The sequence below is a fragment of the Bufo bufo genome, chromosome 5 (assembly GCF_905171765.1).
Source record: "Bufo bufo chromosome 5, aBufBuf1.1, whole genome shotgun sequence".
Lineage (NCBI taxonomy): Eukaryota > Metazoa > Chordata > Amphibia > Anura > Bufonidae > Bufo > Bufo bufo.
The window spans coordinates 401,366,013-401,389,715 of record NC_053393.1 but is presented as its reverse complement, the minus strand read 5'-3'; the positions used below and the strand labels follow the sequence as shown (position 1 = coordinate 401,389,715).

Here is a 23,703-nt window from a genome sequence, read left to right as displayed (position 1 = left end):
GCACTCTGCCCTCCATGCTGGATGAGACATTGGTGTACATTTTGGCCAAAGCGTATTTAAGCCACTCACCGCGTCAAGGTCGTCTCATTTGAGTGGTCCCTAATTCTTGTTCCTACCTGTTTATGGGCCATGACAGCCATATAAAGTCCAGGGAATGCAGGTCAGCATGCAAGCCAAGTACACTCTGCTTTTAACCCCGTCCGGTGCCATTACAGCTTTCATCGGATCCAGGGATGCAAGTACCAACATGCATGCTGAACCCACCATATACTTCTCCTGGAGCCAAATGGCTAATGGTAGGTTCTTTATAAGCAGACTCAGTTTTATACTGACTTTAAAACCAGCCTCCAGGACAGATTGACTAGTCAGGTGTGCTTGACTCAAAGGAGATCGTCATGCCTCCAATATATGCTACAAAGAAAAAATGTGGGGGGTTGAGCCCGCACAACCTGCCTGTAGGTGCAGATCACTATGGCGAAATACATATACAAACGGAAAATGCAAATGTGATCGCACACTACATCCAGCACTCTGCCCTCCATGCTGGATGAGACATTGGTGTACATTTTGGCCAAAGCGTATTTAAGCCACTCACCGCGTCAAGGTCGTCTCATTTGAGTGGTCCCTAACTCTTGTTCCTACCTGTTTATGGGCCATGACAGCCACATAAAGTCCAGGGAATGCAGGTCAGCATGCAAGCCAAGTACTCTGCTTTTAACCCCGTCCGGTGCCATTACAGCTTTCATCGGATCCAGGGATGCAAGTACCAACATGCATGCTGAACCCACCATATACTTCTCCTGGAGCCAAATGGCTAATGGTAGGTTCTTTATAAGCAGACCCAGTTTTATACTGACTTTAAAACCAGCCTCCAGGACAGATTGACTGGTCAGGTGTGCTTGACTCAAAGGAGATCGCCACGCCTCCAATATATGCTACAAAGAAAAAATGTGGGAGGTTGAGCCCGCACAACCTGCCTGTAGGTGCAGATCACTATGGCGAAATACATATACAAACGGAAAATGCAAATGTGATCGCACACTACATCCAGCACTCTGCCCTCCATGCTGGATGAGACATTGGTGTACATTTTGGCCAAAGCGTATTTAAGCCACTCACCGCGTCAAGGTCGTCTCATTTGAGTGGTCCCTAACTCTTGTTCCTACCTGTTTATGGGCCATGACAGCCACATAAAGTCCAGGGAATGCAGGTCAGCATGCAAGCCAAGTACACTCTGCTTTTAACCCTGTCCGGTGCCATTACAGCTTTCATCGGATCCAGGGATGCAAGTACCAACATGCATGCTGAACCCACCATATACTTCTCCTGGAGCCAAATGGCTAATGGTAGGTTCTTTATAAGCAGACTCAGTTTTATACTGACTTTAAAACCAGCCTCCAGGACAGATTGACTGGTCAGGTGTGCTTGACTCAAAGGAGATCGCCACGCCTCCAATATATGGCCACCCACATTTTTTCTTTGTAGCATATATTGGAGGCGTGGCGATCTCCTTTGAGTCAAGCACACCTGACCAGTCAATCTGTCCTGGAGGCTGGTTTTAAAGTCAGTATAAAACTGAGTCTGCTTATAAAGAACCTACCATTAGCCATTTGGCTCCAGGAGAAGTATATGGTGGGTTCAGCATGCATGTTGGTACTTGCATCCCTGGATCCGATGAAAGCTGTAATGGCACTGGACGGGGTTAAAAGCAGAGTGTACTTGGCTTGCATGCTGACCTGCATTCCCTGGACTTTATGTGGCTGTCATGGCCCATAAACAGGTAGGAACAAGAGTTAGGGACCACTCAAATGAGACGACCTTGACGCGGTGAGTGGCTTAAATACGCTTTGGCCAAAATGTACACCAATGTCTCATCCAGCATGGAGGGCAGAGTGCTGGATGTAGTGTGTGATCACATTTGCATTTTCCGTTTGTATATGTATTTCGCCATAGTGATCTGCACCTACAGGCAGGTTGTGCGGGCTCAACCCCCCACATTTTTTCTTTGTAGCATATATTGGAGGCGTGGCGATCTCCTTTGAGTCAAGCACACCTGACCAGTCAATCTGTCCTGGAGGCTGGTTTTAAAGTCAGTATAAAACTGAGTCTGCTTATAAAGAACCTACCATTAGCCATTTGGCTCCAGGAGAAGTATATGGTGGGTTCAGCATGCATGTTGGTACTTGCATCCCTGGATCCGATGAAAGCTGTAATGGCACCGGACGGGGTTAAAAGCAGAGTGTACTTGGCTTGCATGCTGACCTGCATTCCCTGGACTTTATGTGGCTGTCATGGCCCATAAACAGGTAGGAACAAGAATTAGGGACCACTCAAATGAGACGACCTTGACGCGGTGAGTGGCTTAAATACGCTTTGGCCAAAATGTACACCAATGTCTCATCCAGCATGGAGGGCAGAGTGCTGGATGTAGTGTGCGATCACATTTGCATTTTCCGTTTGTATATGTATTTCGCCATAGTGATCTGCACCTACAGGCAGGTTGTGCGGGCTCAACCCCCCACATTCCAGTTATTACTTTAGTTGCCCTCCTTTGAACCCTCTCCAGCTCTGCTATGTCTGCCTTGTTCACAGGAGCCCAGAACTGTACACAGTACTCCATGTGTGGTCTGACTAGTGATTTGTAAAGTAGTAGGACTATGTTCTCATCACGGGCATCTATGCCCCTTTTGATGCAACCCATTATCTTATTGGCCTTGGCAACAGCTGCCTGACACTGGATTCTACAGCTTAGTTTGCGGTTCACCAAAATTCCTAGGTCCTTTTCCATGTCAGTGTTACCGAGTGTTTTACCATTTAGTATGTACTGGTGACTTGCATTATTCCTTTCCATGTGCATAACCTTACATTTGTCAGTGTTAAACCTCATCTGCCACTTATCTGCCCAAGTCTCCAATCTATCCAGATCCATCTACAGCTGTATACTGTCCTATTGCGTGTTAATTACTTTACACAGTTTAATGTCATCTACAAAAATTGATATTTTACTGTGCAAGCCTTCTACAAGATCATTAATAAATATACTGAAGAGAATAGGGCCCAATACTGACCACCGTGGTACCTCACTAGTGACAGTGGCCCAATCTGAGTATGCACCGTTAATAACCACCCTCTGTTTCCCATCACTGAGCCAGATACTTACCCACATACTGATATTTTCCCCCAGTCCAAGCATGCTCATTTTATATATTAACCTTTTATGTGGTACAGTATCAAATGCTTTGGAGAAGTCCAGATATACGACATCCATTGAAAATATGTGGATAGACCTCAAAAGAGCAGGGCATGCAAGATGGCCCAGGAATCCCACAGAACTGGAAGACTTTTTCAAGGAAGAATGGATGAAAATCCCTCAAACAACAATTGAAAGACTCTTGGCTGGCTACAAAAAGGGTTTACAAGCTGTGATACTTGACAAAGGGGCTGCTACTAGGTACTTACCATGCAGGGTGTCTAAAGTTTTGCTTTGGGCTCTTTTCCTTTTTTATTATTTTTAAAATGTAAAAGACAAAAAAAAAAATTTTTTTTTGCTTAAAATACAAAGGGAATGTGTCATATTTAACTTTATGCTTTTAGGAGATATTTTCATTTTTAACGGGGTGCCTAAACTTTTGCATGCACTGTATGTGTATGGAGGAGATAATTGTCAGGTGAATGAGTGTTTGGCTGGCAGCTTTGGAAGGTATATGGGCACATTACCTATTTTACCAAGTGCCAATGACAATCATTTGCCAGCAACCTGCCCCACTAATTTAAGAATTCATACTTAACTGCTCCCCACTATTCTGGTCCTCTGAGCTGCCTAAGGTGCCTCCATCTTCTGTTCCCCACACTGTTATCTTCCGGTGCTGCATGGGCATGGTCACATGCTCCACTACAGCCAATTACTGGGTACAGCAGTGACATGCTGCTTGTGGCCATGTCACCACTGAAGCCAGTCACTGGCTGCAGCTGAGCATGTGACAATGCCCATGCAGAGCCAGAAGAAAACAGTGGAGGGACTAAAAGAAGGAGACATCTGAGGCATCGTGGAGGACCAGAGCGGTGGGGAGCAGGTAAGTATGAATCCTTAGCTTAGTGGTGCAGGCTGCTGCCACTTGGTAAAATGGCATTATTACCAATGAACCCCTTTAATGGCTTTTTCACACATTCTGAATGCAGCCCATTCATTCTAATAGGAGCATGTACAGGGGAACAAGTATGCAGCAGGATTCTTACTATATAAGCCACCCTATATAAAACAATACTGCCCACAATTCTAGGAAAACATTCCTATGGAAAGAGTCATCCCAGTTTTTATATGTTCGTCTATGGTGTGTTGATCACCCAAAGTCAATAGGATAACACCATAAAAATTACCTCTCTACAATGCACAGATGTTACACCGTGACTGCAATTTTATGTAATCCAATTCACAGGGGTATGATTATAGCTTCAAAAAATGCTTCTAAAAACCTGATTGTGTGGCAGCACCCTAACCTCAAGTCACTTCAAGTTCAGGGATATCAATGTGTCCAATTAGGAAGCATGAGCGCTTGTAAATTTATTTCCTCCTTCTTTGATGCTAATGAAAGTGACAACAGGTGAATTGGAGAGGCAAGAGCAAGACAGCCCTCAAAAAGGGAACGATTCTGCTGGTGGTGGCCACAGACAATTACTGTATCTTTATCCTTCCTGACTGATTGTTCTCTAGTTTTCTGTTTTGCTAATGTTTGTCACCGCTTGTAGAATGAGGTGGTACTAGCAGCCCAATCAGTTTATACAGGTAGTCCTGCTCCTCCAGGATGGCATATCCATATGTGTGTCGCAAGAGTCTTAAAGGGGTTGCCCGGGTTCAGAGCTGAACCCGGACATACCCTTATTTTCACCCAGGCAGCCCCCCTGAGGCTAGCATCTGAGCATCTCATGCTCCGATGCGCTCCCTTGCCCTGCGCTAGATCGCACACGGCACGGGTTCTTTTGTTTTCAATAACACACTGCCGGGCGAAAACTTCTGCCCGGCAGTGTGTTCGGTGACGTCACCGGCTTTGATGCGCGGGCTTTAGCGCTAAAGCATGTCACACTTATTATATGATATACTATGACAATTAAATATGTAATCTATAGTATGTTGATTGTGTGTTGTAGTAACATGGTTAATAAAAAATAAAATACATTCAAATACTAATGCTAAAAAAATTGTAGCAACAAAAGTGTTAATAAAATACCTGTCCAGGCTTTTTTTTTTTACACAGCTGTAACACCATTTTATGCAGTTACTTCTTTGTCTTGGTGTAGATTTATAACGCAGCGGTGCGGTGTGACCTTGTTTATGTTAGCAGTATGGTTCCCCGGCAGTTCTACAGAGGATCAAAGAGGTTCCCGCAGTGAAGAAAACTACTGGGTTTACAAGCTCACAAGAGAGGTCCCTTTGGGTCATTTCATCGCCATGTTTTAGGAAGAAAAGAATAGTTTGTGCCTTTTTAGGTTACGGTGCATGTATCAAATCAATTAACCTGTGTCATGAAGGTTTCATCTCATTCAGTATCTATTCATTGTATACACAAGTGCCATGGATCTTTCTCTAAAATAAGGACACCTGGAATCTACTGTATGAGCACAAACACTATATCCCAATTTTACAACAAACACTTCTCAGAATAACATTAGAATTTACCAAAGCACAGCATCCAGCAGTCCATGCACCTATACTGATATTTTCTTTTACTGCAGAAAACTGACGTAAAAATGTTAAAATGTGGAAGGGTCGCTGGCCCCGCTTCCTCCCCACGCCCCCTTTACAGGAAAGTGGAGAGGCCAGGCAAGAAAATCCATTTGGGCAAAATATTCTGCACAAGTGGAGTTGAAAAAAGTTGAAAGTAATGATAAACTTGTCCCATAGTGTGTATGGAGCAGGCTCAGCTCCTGAGCCCACTCTTTATACTCCTCAAGCACCTGTGATGTGCATTTACATCAAGGTGCGCAAAGGAGTTAAACAGAACCATGAGCAGGGCAAGTGCAGTGTGATGAGACTCTGCCCCTTTTGTATCTGCAAAGCCAGGGGCATAATGGCAACTGTAGGCTGCATTAGGGGAACAATATCTAAGGCAAAAAGGAACCAAGATGGCAGACAACCCACAAATGGCCCATAAAATAAAATAGGTATACACAAGCAATTCACAAGAGTCGCTAAATTATTCTTGCTCATGCTGTGCAGTATAAGCAAACAAATTGCTTGAGGACTGGGCGTACCACTTTAATGGTTAACACTTTAATTTACCCATGCATGATTGAACTGGAAGACACCTTTCTTAATTGATTTCAGCTAAACATTAGCACCTATCATAACCCAATTAGCACAAGTGAACTCTTCATTCCACAAGGATTTCATTAGTAAAAATCTTAATTTTCACCTTCTCAGTCACGTTTACCACTAACAATAACCCTCTCCATAGATAAAGTTCTAGTACGAGAACAAAGCGCCAACAATTGTAATACCCAACATCTCAGGAACATCTTTATTTCCATTTTTGCAGTATTCTGTTATATTTTATTCTTATCCTCGTCCGATGAGAGAATCCACAAGCTGTCTAGATGCTGTTGACGGATCTTATGATCCTTTATTTTAAAAATTGATTCTGTTAATTCCTCAATCTCCCTGCATTATTGACACAAACAACCAAGTAGCTTAATTAACATATGTAAAGCGCGGAACTGCTTTGGTTTGATGAACTCAATGTTTGGCCCAGCAGATTAAAGGGGTTGTCTTCAGGATAGGTCATTAGTGTCTGATTATGCCGATCAGCTGTTTAAGGAGCCTGAGGCACGCTGAGTGCCGCTGCCTCTTCCTAGGCCATGTAATGTCGCGTTCATAGGTCACATAGCCTAGGCGCAGCACAGTTCTATTCAAGTGAATGGAGCTGAGCTGCAATACCAAGCACAGTCACTATCCAATGGACGGTCCTGTGCTTGGAAAGCTGCAACGAAGCCACGGAGTGCACTGGAGTGTCGCGGCCTTTTCAAATAGCTTATCGGTGGGAGTATTGGGTATCAGACCCCCACGATCAGGTAGTGATGACCCATCTGGAGGATAGGTCATTAATATTAAACACTCTAGAAACCACTTTAATGTGCTCTTCTCTGCAATTACGTGTAATATTATTGCAATAGTTGTACACCGGCACTCACAGTTTGTATCGCCCAAACAATCCAGATCTCCCAGTCTCCAGGGTGCTCAGCGGTAAAATAGCCAGGAAGAAGTGCAAGTAGTACGAAAGTGTCTGTTGTCCGGAGCTTTGTTTTGTATCCACCTCGCTATGCTGCTATTCTTTTAAGGATGAAATAAAGAAAATATATTTTATGGACTGGTGAATGCCACGTAGGGTGGCCAGACATCAGGTTTTAGGCCAGACAGTCTGGCTTTAAGACTCTCTGTCCTCCGTCCGGCGCAGGGCCTATACGACGCAGGGATGGCCTCCTTTTGAGTAGCTCATGCTCAGACAGTAGCATTGCGCTATCTGAGCGTGAGCTATAACTACAAACTGACTGACTGAGGCTTCTCTCACGCCCAGTCAGAGTCACTAGAGTCCGCAGACATGGCTCCCTGTGGCTGACTGAGGGGGGAGAGAAGCACCCCAGTGATGGAGGCGTGGCTTCACAGAGTGGGACGTGGCTTCACGGAGCATAGGGCGTGGTTTAGCAGTTTGGGGCGTGGCCGGCTTTCTGGGGTGAAGCCAAACCCTAGTGCCGCGGTATATCTTCCTTGTGTTGCCTTGTTACATGTAATATTATTACTGATGATACTTTTATTTCATTTACATTTAGACTTTAAAAGGGAACCTGTCATCAACTTTATGCTGACCAGGTGAGTTGATTTCGGCGGTCTGTCATTTATAAGTTAAAAGTAAGTGGTTGCCGAGAACCAACATCACAATCATTGCAGACTGGGCCTGGAAAAGAGTCATGGCCACCTGAGAAGAGTCATGGTTATTCATGAATTCCTGCTCTCCTGCCCACCTGCTGATGATTGACAGTCTTCTACCTAGTTTTCTCTCTAGGAGAGAACTGCCAATCAGCAGGAGATGGGCGGTGAGAGCAGGAGATTATGAATAACCATGACTCTTCTCAGGTAGACTTCTCCAGGCCTGGGCTGCAATGATTATGATGCCGGTTCTCGGCAACCACTTACTTTTAGCTGATGAGTGACACACCACTGAAATCAGAATTTCTGTCAGTAATTTATGCTGCCCTCAGTGAAGTCAGCATAAAGTTGATGACAGGTTCCCTTTAATGAACTTTAGAGGAGTCAAATTGCCTGATTCACAATTCAAACCTAGTCAGAAAACCAAGACATACTGACATGTGGGTGACCTTGTCTTCCCCTAGAATAATTACCTTCAGTAACCAAAGAGGCCATATGTCTGGTGCTTTTGTACTGCTTAAATGGACCGAAAAGGGCAGTTTAAAATTGATGGCATTTCCTCAGGATAGGCCATCAATATCAGCTGTTTTGGCATAACTCTGGCACCAGAACTACACAGATCTGTTTATTGTGCAGTGGATGGTGCTTGTAACTGGAGCACTATTCCCATTCACTTTAATGGTTATTAGCCCCGTCCAATACACAACAGACAAAACTGTTTAGTTCCAGCTGATCGGTGGGTGTGCGGGGTGATGGACTGATTATATATTAATGGTCTATCCCGAGAAAAGGGATATTCGTCTTAAAATCATGGACAATTCCTTTAACTAAGCTTGAAGGTGACTCGTATCCACTTGGCGTAAGTTCAAGAACTATGCTTGTAGGCCAGTGTTGTCCAAACTGATTCCAACAACTGTAAAAAAAAAAATGTATTTCTACAACCTCTTGTGGGAAGAGAGAATGCTCTATCGTTGACATGCAACTCCTCTAATTTTAGGCAGGGGCTGTTATTGGAGGGATATGGAACTGCAAAGATTGGGATATGCAACATAATGGGCTGCCACTAGTGAGAGATGGCACAATTGAGAGAAGTGGGTCTTAGACAGGAGTTTGATCCTTGCAATCAGGTATCGGTTCCGCAACTGTGTAAATGGTTCCCTGGCAAGTGGCCATTTGCTATAATTCATGCACTTAAAGAGGACCTGTATCCTCTCCAGACATGTCTGTTTTAGTAACTACTTGCATTCCCCGTGCAATAACATTTCTGGACCATCTGTTCTTATGACTCTATATAGTGCCTTTCCCTTAAAGGTGTTGTCCCACGAAAAATATTCTACACTTTTCAAACCAGCACCCGGATCTGAATACTTTTGCAATTGCATGTAATTAAAAATTAAGCATCGCCACTGAGTTATTCAATAAAATTTATATGTATAGCGTCACCTGCAGTTTGTTTTTATTTACTTCTTTGACCTGCTCACTGAGAAGGTCGCACATGCTCAGTTTCATCGTTCAACTGCCTCCTGAGTTGTGATAGGGAGAACATGGACACGCCCCCTTAGCTGCAGCAGAAAAGACACTCCCTTTGAGCTGTCAGCTTGATATAAATCTAGCAGAGAAATGAATGAGGAGATCTCTGGATCCATGTGAGGTACAGGGCTGGTTCTAGCTTTGTTAGAAAGAGGTTGTCATGTCATATATGATGTCTGACTTTCATTTTTTACATTAGTCATGAAATAACCCCTTTAAGTTTATGAATCAATTGCCAGCAGTTTGAAATTAAGATCCAGATAGGTGTTACCAGTTGGTAGTGTGTCCCTGACACTATCCAATCAATGCTGACAGTGTCAGACTGTGCAGGGACACACCCACTACTGGAAACTCCTATTTGGACTTTCATTGCAAACTCCTAGCAAGTTATTGATAACTTATAGCAGTAAGGGCCCTTTCACACTTGCGTTCTTTTCTTCCGGCATAGAGCTCCGTCGTCGGGGCTCTATGCCGGAAGAATCCTGATCAGTTTTATCCTAATGCATTCTGAATGGAGAGAAATCCGTTCAGGATGCATCAGGATGTCTTCAGTTCCGGACCGGAAAGTTTTTTGGCCGGAGAAAATACCGCAGCATGCTGCGCTTTTTGCTCCGGCCAAAAATCCTTAACACTTGCCGCAAGGCCGGATCCGGAATTAATGCCCATTAAAAAGGCATTAATCCGGATCCGGCCTTAAGCTAAACGTCGTTTCGGCGCATTGCCGGATCCGACGTTTAGCTTTTTCAGAGTGGTTACCATGGCTGCCGGGACGCTAAAGTCCTGGCAGCCATGGTAAAGTGTAGTGGGGAGCGGGGAAGCAGTATACTTACCGTCCGTGCGGCTCCCCGGGCGCTCCAGAGTGACGTCAGAGCACCCCATGCGCATGGATAACGTGATCCATGTGATCACGTGATCCATGCGCATGGGGCGCTCTGACGTCATTCTGGAGCGCCCGGGGAGCCGCACGGACTGTAAGTATACTGCTCCCCCGCTCCCCACTACTACTATGGCAGCCAGGACTTTAATAGCGTCCTGGCTGCCATAGTAACACTGAACGCATTTTGAAGACGGATCCGTCTTCAAATGCTTTCAGTTCACTTGCGTTTTTCCGGATCCGGCGGGCACCTCCGGCAAATGGAGTGCACGCCGGATCCGGACAACGCAAGTGTGAAAGAGCCCTAATAACAGAGGAATGGCACAACATAGAGTCCTAATAATAGATGCTCCAGAATTGTTATTGCACAGGGAATGCAAGTAGTTAATGAAACAGACATGTCAGGCGAAGTGACAGGTCCTCTTTAAACATTTTTTATTGTAAAGGACCTGTACTAGGCTCAGGGCTAGATATGCCAATTAGACCAAATACGTAAGAGCCTGGGGAAGCAAAAAAAATGCAAATATGTTATGATTTATTTGATCTTTTTAGAAGCTATTCTGTAAATTATCACTGATTACCGATACATTATGGGAATCGGGACTGAAGAGACATTTGTTCTGCAGAGTAAGTTAGCTCATAGAAGATTGTCTACACTGGATATATTGTAGAAAACTCATCTGTGAGGTTCTGCCTGCAGAGGTTTTTGGCTTTTGGATTTTAAATGGGTTATCCCAACAATCACTTTCAAACCAAAAGCCCTGAAATGCTGTTAGTAGCCAATTTGAAGCAATTTACATTGTTTCTAACATAATACTGTTTTCATAATTTTTTTTTGTGTCCACCTTGGTACTGCTTCTTCTAATCTGTGCTATTGGGAGCATACACTGGACAGAATGATCCCATGCACTTACACCAAACAGAGATCTTAAAGAGGTTTTTTGAGATTTTTTAAGTTATGATCTATCCTCTGACACCTGGGACCCCCAGCGATCAGCTGTTTCAGAAGGCCTTCTCACAGTTCAAAGCATGACAGCATCGTGCATTGTATAGCAGCTGTGCATGGTTTCACAGCTCAGTCCCATTCACTTTAATGGGGCTAAACTGCACCTAGGCCATGTGACTGATGAATGTGAAGTCATATGGCCTAAGCTAAGCGGCGGACCCCCACCAATCAGATACTGATGACTTATCTGAAGGATAGATCATCAGTTTAAAAAAATTTTGGAAAACCCCTTTAAACATAGTCAGGAACTGAAAGGTACATTAGAAAGTTAGAGAACTTGTGTATCACTGTGTAAACCCTATTAACTGGCATATACACACACTGTATCAGTAGCTCCAAAACCCAATTATTCCCAGAGGAAGAATTAGCCAAAAATTGTTGGCAGATGAATTTCTTTATTATCACTATACAGTCAAGAGAGGACATAGAAACATAGAATGTGTCGGCAGATAAGAACCATTTGGCCCATCTAGTCTGCCCAATATACTGAATACTATGGATAGCCCCTGGCCCTATCTTATATGAAGGATAGCCTTATGCCTATCCCATGCATGCTTAAACTCCTTCACTGTATTTGCAGCTACCACTTCTGCAGGAAGGCTATTCCATGCATCCACTACTCTCTCAGTAAAGTAATACTTCCTTATATTACTTTTAAACCTTTGCCCCTCTAATTTAAAACTATGTCCTCTTGTAGCAGTTTTTCTTCTTTTAAATATTCTCTCCTCTTTTACCTTGTTGATTCCCTTTATGTATTAAAAAGTTTCTATCATATCCCCTCTGTCTCTTCTTTCTTCCAAGCTATACATGTTAAGGTCCTTTAATCTTTCCTGGTAAGTTTTATCCTGCAATCCATGTACCAGTTTAGTAGCTCTTCTCTGAACTCTCTCCAAAGTATCAATATCCTTCTGGAGATATGGTCTCCAGTACTGAGCACAATACTCCAAATGAGGTCTCACTAGTGCTCTGTAGAGCGGCATGAGCACCTCCCTCTTTCTACTGGTAATTCCTCTCCCTATACACCCAAGCATTCTGCTAGCATTTCCTGCTGCTCTATGACATGGTCTGCCTACCTTTAAAGGGAACCTGTCACCAGTTGTATGGTGTCCTAACTAAGGGCAACATAAATAAGTGACTGATTCTCTTAGCAAAATGCTGGGTCAATTTCTTTAATTGACCCAGTCAATCTGCCAACATCTTGTATTGAAAAGCTCCAGCTGATAATGATGAGTCATGAATATTCATGAGCTCCTGACTCTCCCCGCCTACCTGCTGCTGATTGACAGTTATTTTCCATATGAATCAGCAGCTGGTGGGCAGGGGAGTGGCTATAGCTCTGAATTAAATAAATGCTGGACTCACTGACATCACGCTGGACTCGAATTAGCTCATTAGCATGCGGCATGTGGCATCTTTGTGTGTATATTATGAGGTAACCATCTGTCACACCAGTAAGTGAATACATCTAAGGTACTTTTTAGTAGTTAATAATTGTATATAATTAGTTAGATTATAATCAAATATCCACATGACAGGTTCCCTTTAAGTCTTCTGAAATAATGACCCCTAAATCCCTTTCCTCAGATACTGAGGTTAGGACCGTATCACTGATTTTATATTCTGCTCTTGGGTTTTTACGCCTCAGGTGCATTATCTTGCACTTATCAACATTAAATTTCAGACATGTAGCATTTGTTCTCCTTTCCTTGGAATACAAATTGGTGACTCACATGGGTGATTCCACAGTGTCATTTATCTGTACTCTTTATTATCCACCATTAATCAGACACAGCTACTACAATTATTCTCAATGCTCGTTTCAGTATAATATTATGGTTCCCAAAGGCATATTCATTCCAGCTCTAATCACCCTCATCAGTTGCCAACTTCAGTTCTAACATCAAACTGTTTTCCAAAAGAAACGTTTGGAAAACACATACAACTGAATCTTATGACTTATGATTGTGTATGACTTGGTGGGCAATCATCGATGGGACAAAACTTGGAGCGGATGAAAAGCTGACAATGGTCTTAAAAAATTGTTGGACAATAGATGTTTTCAACAACAATGAATATGTCATATTCCCCCAGTTTCTTGCTTTCCCTCACTAAAGCTCTGCAAGACACAGCCAATGGTTTATGATGGAGGCTTTAAAAAGGTTCAAAATACTGATGAACATCCACATACCGTCCATCTAAGAAGGGGGTGGATGTTTAGGACTATTAGATCATTTGGGCTGATCCCGCATTTCTTCCTAAGAGGTGGTAGATAAGCTGGTCAGATGTAATAGTGTGGACATGATCAACAAGCTGTTAGCTAGACTGGGGAACCACACATAACCATGTGATCTGTAACTTACAGCCGCCATATCTGTGTGCATTTGGAATACTAAATATCCACCCCGTTTATAGACAGGAGGTGAGTGGATGCTCATCAATATTTTGCACATGTCCTGCCTACTTTATATACCATTGGGGTCTGGCTGTGTTTTAACTTTGTATCAGTAGTATCTCCTTCGCCAAATAATCATGGTAACTACCATATATTATATTATACCCCTAAATGGCCGCACGGTGGCTCAGTGGTTAGCACTGGTGCCTTGCAGCGCTGGGGTCCTAGGTTCAAATCCGACCAAGGAAAGTACTAGTGAAGAAAAGACTCCAGCATACGTGTTAAATAGTTTTTTTTAATTATTATTATGAGGTTACTGCGGCTTTGGGTAACGTTTCGGCCTTATGGCCTTCTTCAGACTAATGCCGCTGGTGAGAGAAGGAATAAGGTTGAGCGCAGTGTAGAATGCGGATATACCGCTGGTGAAAAAAGCGCTGGGGTGGGAACCCTACTCCAAGCGAACAACAGGGTGCAACAAGGTTTAAATAGAGCAAATTAGTACTAGTCATCAGAGTAGTCAATGTAATGATATGGACCAAAAAACATGCATCAAACGACGAAGATCCTTTCTGCCACTAGAAAACATATCAAATGGAAATGGACTATTCTCCTCCAGAAGTGCCACCATTCCTCCTCATTACCTCCTCCTTTATATTCTGTTCTACTTCTGTCTTAATAATTTTGTTATTTTGGTGAGGATAATCATTAGTCAGCAACTTTTCACACAACTGTACATAATTTCCCCCTTCCCCCACACGCTAATGTCTATTTCTGTCCATCTCTGCAAGAGGATCATATTACACATATGAATGCAAATCTATGGAGGGGGGAGGTTTGAGGAGGAACTGAGGAGACACATAGACAAGTAGGACTGCACAGATACATATGAAGCCTATAGCTCATCAAAAGTGCTTCATTCACAAAAACACAGTTTAGTACAGGGCTCGACAAATCCCAGACGCCAGGTCGCCATGGCGATCAGGAATTTGGTCCTGGAGCTTGGGTATTTGTCAGCCCGTTTTCAAAGGTGCCCGGGCGATGGGTGCGGAGGGCCGGAGGGGGGCCCGTTCTGTCCGGAGGCAGTAGGAGTAGAGATGAGCGCCTCCATTGTGGAAGCGCTCATCTCCATATTTATCTGTATCGCCGTCCTCAGGACAGCGATACAGATGAATGGTGCGGAGGAGCAGGGGAGAGGCGTCTCCCTTGCCCGTTCCTCTGATAGGCTACAGGTCTAGTGCCTGTAGCCTATCAGAGGCCGGTGAAGGCGGCACGATGTCGTCATCACACCGCCTGAGCCGTACAGTGCGGGACACAGGCCAGAAGAGGCCTGCACCGCATCACTGACAGCAGCATAAGGTAAGTATATGAGTTTATTGTTTTTATTATTTATAGTATACTGTGGCAAGAAGGGGGCCCTATATACTGGCTCAATATGGGGGGGGCGGGCACTATGGAGAAGAAGGAAAGCACTATGGGGCCCTATACACTGGCACAATATGGGGGGCACTATGGAGAAGAGGGGAAGCACTATGGTGGCCCTATAAACTGGCACAATATGGGGGGCGGGCACTATGGAGAAGAGGGGAAGCACTATGGTGGCCCTATATACTGGCACAACATGGGGGGGCATTATTGGGGCCCTATATACTGGCACATTATGGGGGGCACTATGGAGAAGAGGGGAAGGAGCACTATGGGGGCATCTACTGGGGGCCCTATGTACTGGCATGCATTATTGGGGGGCTCTATGGAGAAGTGGGGGGGAGCACTATGGGGGCATCTACTGGGGGCCCTATATACTGGCATGCATTATTGGGGGGCTCTATGGAGAAGTGGGGGGGAGCACTATGGGGGCATCTACTGGGGGCCCTATGTACTGGCATGCATTATTGGGGGGCTCTATGGAGAAGTGGGGGGGAGCACTATGGAGGCATCTACTGGGGGCCCTATGTACTGGCATGCATTATTGGGGGGCTCTATGGAGAAGTGGGGGGGAGCACTATGGGGGCATCTACTGGGGGCTTCATGGCGCGGCTCCGCCTGGCTCCTAACTTTTTTAGCTGGCTCCTACAGTGGCGGAAATAATTATTTGACCCCTCACTGATTTTGTAAGTTTGTCCAATGACAAAGAAATGAAAAGTCTCAGAACAGTATCATTTCAATGGTAGGTTTATTGTAACAGTGGCAGATAGCACATCAAAAGGAAAATCGAAAAAATAACTTTAAATAAAAGATAGCAACTGATTTGCATTTCATTGAGTGAAATAAGTATTTGAACCCTCTAACAAAAAAAGACTTAATACTTGGTGGAAAAACCCTTGTTTGCAAGCACAGAGGTCAAACGTTTCTTGTAATTGATGACCAAGTTGGCGCACATTTTAGGAGGAATGTTGGTCCACTCCTCTTTGCAGATCATCTCTAAATCCCTAAGGTTTCGAGGCTGTCTCTGTGCAACTCTGAGCTTGAGCTCCCTCCATAGGTTTTCGATGGGATTAAGGTCCGGAGACTGACTAGGCCACTCCATGACCTTAATGTGCTTCTTCTTGAGCCACTCCTTTGTTGCCTTTGCTGTATGTTTTGGGTCATTGTCGTGCTGGAACACCCATCCACGACCCATTTTCAGTTTCCTGGCAGAGGGAAGGAGGTTGTCGCTCAGGATTTCACGATACATGGCTCCGTCCATTTTCCCGTTTATGCGAATAAGTTGTCCTGTGCCCTTAGCAGAAAAACACCCCCAAAGCAAAATGTTTCCACCCCCATGCTTGACGGTGGGGACGGTGTTTTGGGGGTCATAGGCAGCATTTTTCTTCCTCCAAACACAGCGAGTTGAGTTAATGCCAAAGAGCTCTATTTTGGTCTCATCAGACCACAGCACCTTCTCCCAGTCACTCTCTGAATCATTCAGGTGTTCATTGGCAAACTTCAGACGGGCCTGCACATGTGCCTTCCTGAGCAGGGGGACCTTGCGAGCCCTGCAGGATTTTAATCCATTGTGGTGTAATGTGTTTCCAATGGTTTTCTTGGTGACTGTGGTCCCTGCTAATTTGAGGTCATTAACTAACTCCTCCCGTGTAGTTCTAGGATGCTTTTTCACCTTTCTCAGAACCATTGACACCCCACGAGGTGAGATCTTGCGTGGAGCCCCAGAGCGAGGTCGATTGATGGTCATTTTGTGCTCCTTCCATTTTCGAACAATCGCACCAACAGTTGTCACCTTCTCTCCCAGCTTCTTGCTAATGGTTTTGTAGCCCATTCCAGCCTTGTGCAGGTCTACAATTTTGTCTCTGACATCCTTGGACAGCTCTTTGGTCTTTCCCATGTTGGAGAGTTTGGAGTCTGCTTGATTGATTGATTCTGTGGACAGGTGTCTTTTATACAGGTGACTAGTTAAGACAGGTGTCCTTAATGAGGGTGACTAATTGAGTAGAAGTGTCTAACCACTCTGTGGGAGCCAGAACTCTTAATGGTTGGTAGGGGTTCAAATACTTATTTCACTCAATGAAATGCAAATCAGTTGCTATCTTTTATTTAAAGTTATTTTTTCGATTTTCCTTTTGATGTGCTATCTGCCACTGTTACAATAAACCTACCATTGAAATGATACTGTTCTGAGACTTTTCATTTCTTTGTCATTGGACAAACTTACAAAATCAGTGAGGGGTCAAATAATTATTTCCGCCACTGTAGATTCCAAGGAAATTTGTCAAGCCCTGGTTTAGTACTTCTCTTTAATGTCCTCCATTATCTTGGGGCTACTGCTAAGTGACTGTCAGACAGTTAGGAAGGAGATTTTCCTCAACTTTTTGTGTGCAGTGGATGGCAACTAGTCTCCACCCACCATGTCTGAAAAAACTGCAAACCAGATATGCAGAAAACACTGAGGAAAACCACCAAAAATTCCATATACAAGTGATACAATTGCCTGATATAGTGATTTTCCTCATCTACACACAATGCAAATTGTGTTGAAAGCTCAGTGATGCCTTAAGGCTATTGTATAGTTGAATGTAAAGTATCAAAAAGCCCTCCAAAACTGTCATCAGTTCCATCAGAAATATCAAAACTGTGAGTTTACAGATTGATTTATATCCTGTTGTTACTTATGCATTGAGAATTGATATTGTATAGCACAGATGTAGTGTAAAATTATAGCATATTCTAATGGCTATAAAACGGTTCCATTAATTTTCTCCCTTCTCATTGCAAGATGTGGAAAAACAAGCCTGCTGAAGAGTGGTAGGCAGGGTAGGTGGTCACCTTTGGCACATGAAGGAGAAAATGTATTAAATAGGGATGCCATTTGACACAACCATACATACAGAGTATGTCCACAGTTTCACTGAATTATTAGTTGGCTTTTGTATAAAAAAATAAAAAAAGAAAGAAAACTAAACTAAACCCACTGTACAAGAGCAGACAGTAAATGAAGTCAGATGTCTGCGGTGTACGTTCTTGCCAGTGACAGTATTCTTTCTCTGAAGGTCATTATTAAAGGTCAGAGTCAAGTATTGAAATCACAGCGTTTGGTGACACTCTCTTATTCTAAGGAAATACCAAGTGTTTGTATTAAATTTCCAAATCCATTATGTAACGCTCCAAACCTTCCCTTCTTATTCATGTAAACACGAGTTATGTAACTGCAGCTGAGAAATTAAAAAGGAAGGAAGAGCTGGATAGTCAATTAGGTCATTGATTTCTGGCCAATTCTAACTAGTCCTGCCACCAATATTTATGTGAATTAACCAGGCTTCCTATTAACTAATCAGAAGTAGCTTTGGATTGTGCATAACAAATGCTGCCCACATGTTACATTAGTCCTGTAAAGCACAAAGCTCATTACAATCATACTGTCCTAGCATTGCATTTATACTACCGTATGTTTTCACTATTCAGTATCTGCATGTACATGATGTCACCAGTTCCATTATGAGTTAATGAGAAGTAAACCTGATTGCTGAGGCCAATCATTTAGTGAACAGATCGGTAAAATGTAGTTGTACACGTGTATAACAAGTGTGTAAATGTGATAAATAACCTTAAGGTTCCATTCACACATCCATAGAATGTGTCCGCACCCGTTCCGCAATTATCCGGAAAGGGTGCGGACCCATTCATTCTCTATGGGGCAGAAATGGATGCGGACAGCACACAGTGTGCTGTCCGCATTCCCGGAGCGCGGCCCCAAACTTCCGGTCCGCGGCTCCGGAAAAAAAAAGAGTGAGTGGTCAGCTTGACAGTACATCAGGCACAGTTCTAGAAGCCCACAGATCCCAGAAAACCCAGTGCTTTACTTCTGAACATGTAGCATTCCTTTCCCAAGCCTCCGTCTTTTCACAGAGATTTTCAAAAACCGACAAAGCTTATACTGTTCATGTGCAGAATCTGTTTGAGAACTTCCTTCTCTTCCATAAACTTCACAAGGTGGACAGCAGCACTTCTACTGTAGATCGGTGCACGTCCCTTAGATCCCACTACCCCAAGATCAGTGAACAGGCAATTCAAAGAAAAGAGACACCACATATCACCCATTAATAGTAGAAAATTGTAGCATTTATTTATTTATTTTTATTTTTTTACCACCAAAGAAAATGCAACATTTTGGACGACAAAGTGTCCTTCTTTAGGCGATAAATGCAGATGGTTGAAGAACAGGTCCAATTGTTTAGAAATAAAATGAAGAGACTCCAGTGAGTGCTATGCAGCCTTTTATGCCGTCTCTATTCTTTGAACACCTTTTTTCTGTAGACTGTCCTACTTAGTAGTGTGCCCGCACGATGAATACACAAACTCCTTTCATTTCTCATACTAGTTGTAGGAACACATCATACCAATGAAGCGAAGACACGCTCACAACAAGGAAGTTTCAAAATTGAGGGTTTTTTTTTTGCACTAGTTTTCAGATGCAAGGGCACTTATTTGCTCTCTTTTCAGGGATAGTGGCTACAACTGTGGCTTATTTACATAGTCCATGTTCCCAACCATAAAACACAGACATATACTTGAATGGATAGATTTGTCCTATGTCAATGCATTGGATGTGAACAGTGCAATTCTTGTAGATTTCACTCCAGAAGTCAGGACTTGGGGACTATATAGCAGATAATATAAAGAGGGAGCACATTCAAGAAATCCCTTTTACTGTGTTTTAAGAAGCAATTTCACACCATTTAAAATTCTGTTAGTTGTCTCCCTGGCAACAGACTACAAACTGTGCTATTAGTAGTCGATGACATGGCAAAAATGAACTGGCAAAATCTGAAATGGCATTCAGCTTATCTCAATGAGGCAAAGACCTCCGAGAAACAGAATTTTAAGCTATGCACCACATCCCCTCCTGATTGTCTATCACACTCTTCTTTTTTTTAATTTCTCTACAATCTTTCCTCGTCTGCCTAGGAATTTACTCTCAGTCCATCTGTAGAGAGCATACGTGGAACAGTTCAGTCTCCATTGAGGTACATTAGAAAATATGTCACTTATGCCGGATTTAGACTGTTGCTCTACACTGGAGTGTGGTGAATGTGATATTTAGTGATAAAAGCAATAAAAAAAAAAGGATTCCTTCATGGAAAAGATAAGAAAATTTAGTTTTGGGCAGAGTTTCCCTTCAATTTACATATGACAGAACCGAATACAAAAACAGAAAAGCTTGCCGGCAACCAATGGTACAAACCATGACACTGATTACAGGTAGGTAAAAATACATGATTTTATTCACAGGAGTCTTAGAATATATGTAGTTTAATTCTATATAAAGTAGAAACTATAAAATGGTACTTAAAAGGTAAAAGTAAACTGCACTTTATATTGTCGAATGATTGTAAATGATTAGGTCCGCTTCACACTACTGCCATGGCTTCCTGTTTTTAATCGAGTCCTAACAGCTTACACTGATCCGCTTTTACAAAGGATCCCAACAAATCCTGATGGTTCCTATCTACTTACCATGAGTCCAACAGTTTCAGCAAATTTGGAACTAGCACTGTTCAGAGTAAAGGAAAATGGAACATGAAAGCATATAAAAAGAATCCGGTGATTTGGGGCTTGGCTTCCCATGGGCAAGTTCTTAGAAACTAAATGGCTCCAAGGCCCTTAAGTTTTTTCGCTTTTTTTCCCCAAGAAAAAATATTCTTCTGTACTCTGGCTGCAATAGTGACCTTCCTCAACCAATGATTTGCTGAACAGACATTTTTTGCATTTTGAGAGAGACCAGGAAACAAAGAGCAGTGGGAGAACTGGGCAGAATTGGAACGAGAGCCGCAGAGGAAAGATGAGGAGAGAGTGTTTTTTTGTATTCCTGTATACCATTGTGAGCACGTTTTAAAGTCATTTTTAAAAGATGGTCAACACTAATAACCCTAGAACTACCCGGAATGACGACAAATTGTCATAAGTTACTAAAATTCACACGGACACAGGGGAAAGCTTAGATATGCATATATTTAGATCAAACATGCAAGGCTTTTGTGTATTGAGTATTATTTCTCATAGGGGCCAATCACTGGGAATAAAGTAGTGGCTTCTGCAGCGTTTTATTATCCAGTTCACATATTTTTGAAAATGAAAACGTTTTAATCAAACTGTAAAAGTCCAGTTGTCAAATTCACTACCACCTCTTTCAAGTCCCTATACTACTGGGGCAGCACTGCATGGCGACAGCATCCACTGCAAAACAGCATCCCGACAACATCTTAAAAGTGTTCTACAGGATTTTCATATTGATGGCCTATCCTCAGGTAGGTAGTGGTCCTACTCCTGGCACTGCCACCCCCGACCAGCTGTTTGAGGAAGCTACGGCACTCAAAGCTCTGGTGAGCACTGCAGCCTCCTCACAGTTTACCAAGCACAGCGCCGTCCACAGGATGGGACTGGGCTGCGTCTAGGCCATGTTACTGATGAACATGACATCACAAGGCCTAGGAAGAGGCCTAAGCGGTCATGAAGCACCAAGGCCTCTTTCCAGAGGACAGGCCATCAATATGAAAATCCTGGAGAACCCCTTTAATATATCTTTATGTCTGCTCCCTCTAGTGGTTGCTACAGAATTGAATAATTTGACTATATGGGACGCATTCACTAAAGCGGTTTTCTGGTGTGCATGAAATTTGTAGTTTTTTTTTAAGTGGGTGGAGCTTAGTGGAACAGGCAGAGCCTCCTCAGCCTAAGTATCGGCTATAACTGACTTTATGCCAGAAAACTAGTGTAAATTATAACTTATACCTAATCTACTTCAGTCCATAACTAGTATACAGTTCAGTTTATGACACACGGACAACACAAGATGACAAACATCTCTCCACCATGTCTCTTTAAGAAATTTGTTGCCTCTTACTCTAACATACCTCTTATTTAGGCCTCATGTACACGACTTGATATTAAGTGACAGCCCTGGGTATAATAAAGGCCCATAAAGGGTTTCTCTGGGAATAATCAGTTGTTAGCAAGTTCCCACAGCCTGCCTCTGTAAACAGAAACCTGTTACTGGCTGCAGCAGGGCATGTGACCATACCTATGCAGCGCTGAATACAAAGGGAATCTGTCAGCAGTTTTATGCTGCTAGGTTCTAACAGCTCAAGCGCAGCCAATGAGTCCCCATATTCATGAGCTCATGGCTCTCCCCACCCACCTCCCTCTGATTGACAGTTTTTTCATATGAATCAGCAGCAGGTGGGTGGGGAAAGCCATGAGCTCATGAATATGGGGACTCATTGGCTGCTCTAGAGCTGCTTAGCACAAGATTTTAGCAAAATGGCTGGGTCAATTAAAGGAAGTAACCCAGAACTTTGATAAAAAAACGATTATTCTTGGTGAACCCCTTCAAGACTTTCTTTAATAATTCCCGTTAGGATATTTTATATGCACATACTGTAATAAATATATATATATATATATATATATATAAATATATATATACACACACACACATACAGTATATACATACACACACTGAAATATATATACATTGAAATAAATATACCAGTGTATTGTAATAACGAAAAAATAATTATCCTCATAGGACAAGAAAATGAGTCCTCAAGGCCAACATGGAAATTGGCTTTAGGGTGCATCATTTTTGTACTATGAACAAAAAGAAATGTTTAAAAAAATTCACTAGGATCCAATATTACCATCTGGACCTAAAGCAGTAATGGCAATATTTTTTCCAATGGTTTTGTGTACTGTATTATGGGCGTGCATATGAGAACAAACAGCGATAACAGATGCTCCAAGACCTCTCCTCAAGGACCATTTCTTACTTTCTACATTTCATCACTATTTATAAGACCGTAGAATAACAACCATTAATAATGATTACAGACATGATTTACTGTCTGTAAGGGCTTGTTCACATCAGTGTTGTGTTTTCTGTATTTCTGTTCCAAGAGAGAAGCAGAAAAACATAGATCCGTTAAAGAGACTGAATGGTGGATAAATATGGAAGACCTCCTATTTCTATTTGTCATTCACTGACTTCAACTGTATAAAAATAAAATAAAAAAAGGGTCCTTTCCATTACGGGTTTCATTATTTTTCAAGGAAAAAAAGCACAGCAGACAGCACTTTCTCTCCTATCAAGAATAACCGACTCCTGACAAAAACTGAGCTCAAAATAAAACATTCAAAAGGTTTTTCCCATTTTTCTGGAAAACACAACACTGATATGGACAAGCCCAAAATTAATAATATACATAATCTACTATTTCAAATTAGTGTAAGATATTGCAATGTATGCATAGACATCAAAACAACATTACATAGTTACCTAGATACACAGGCTGAAAAAAGACCCAGGTCCATCAAGTTCAACCTTTTTCTACCATATAATCTATAATAATACTAAAATAGTAAAAGCCAGCGTAATAAAATAAAATAAAATAAAAAAATAAAAAACAACTTACCAGTCTTCTGGCACTGAACTATCTTCTCATACACAAGATCCACATTCTCAATTAGAGCCTTGCTGTTTTGGATTATCTGTGGAT

General features: G+C 42.7%; 1 protein-coding gene across 1 annotated transcript in view; it reads right to left on the bottom strand.

Annotated features, from left to right (window-relative positions):
• PLCL2 (phospholipase C like 2) overlaps positions 1–23,703 on the bottom strand; it is a 218,793-nt gene that overhangs the window by 21,530 nt on the left and 173,560 nt on the right. Inside the window, exon 5 of the mRNA XM_040432899.1 lies at positions 23,620–23,695. Coding sequence (XP_040288833.1) covers positions 23,620–23,695 — 76 coding nt within the window. The remainder of the gene's footprint in view (positions 1–23,619; positions 23,696–23,703) is intronic.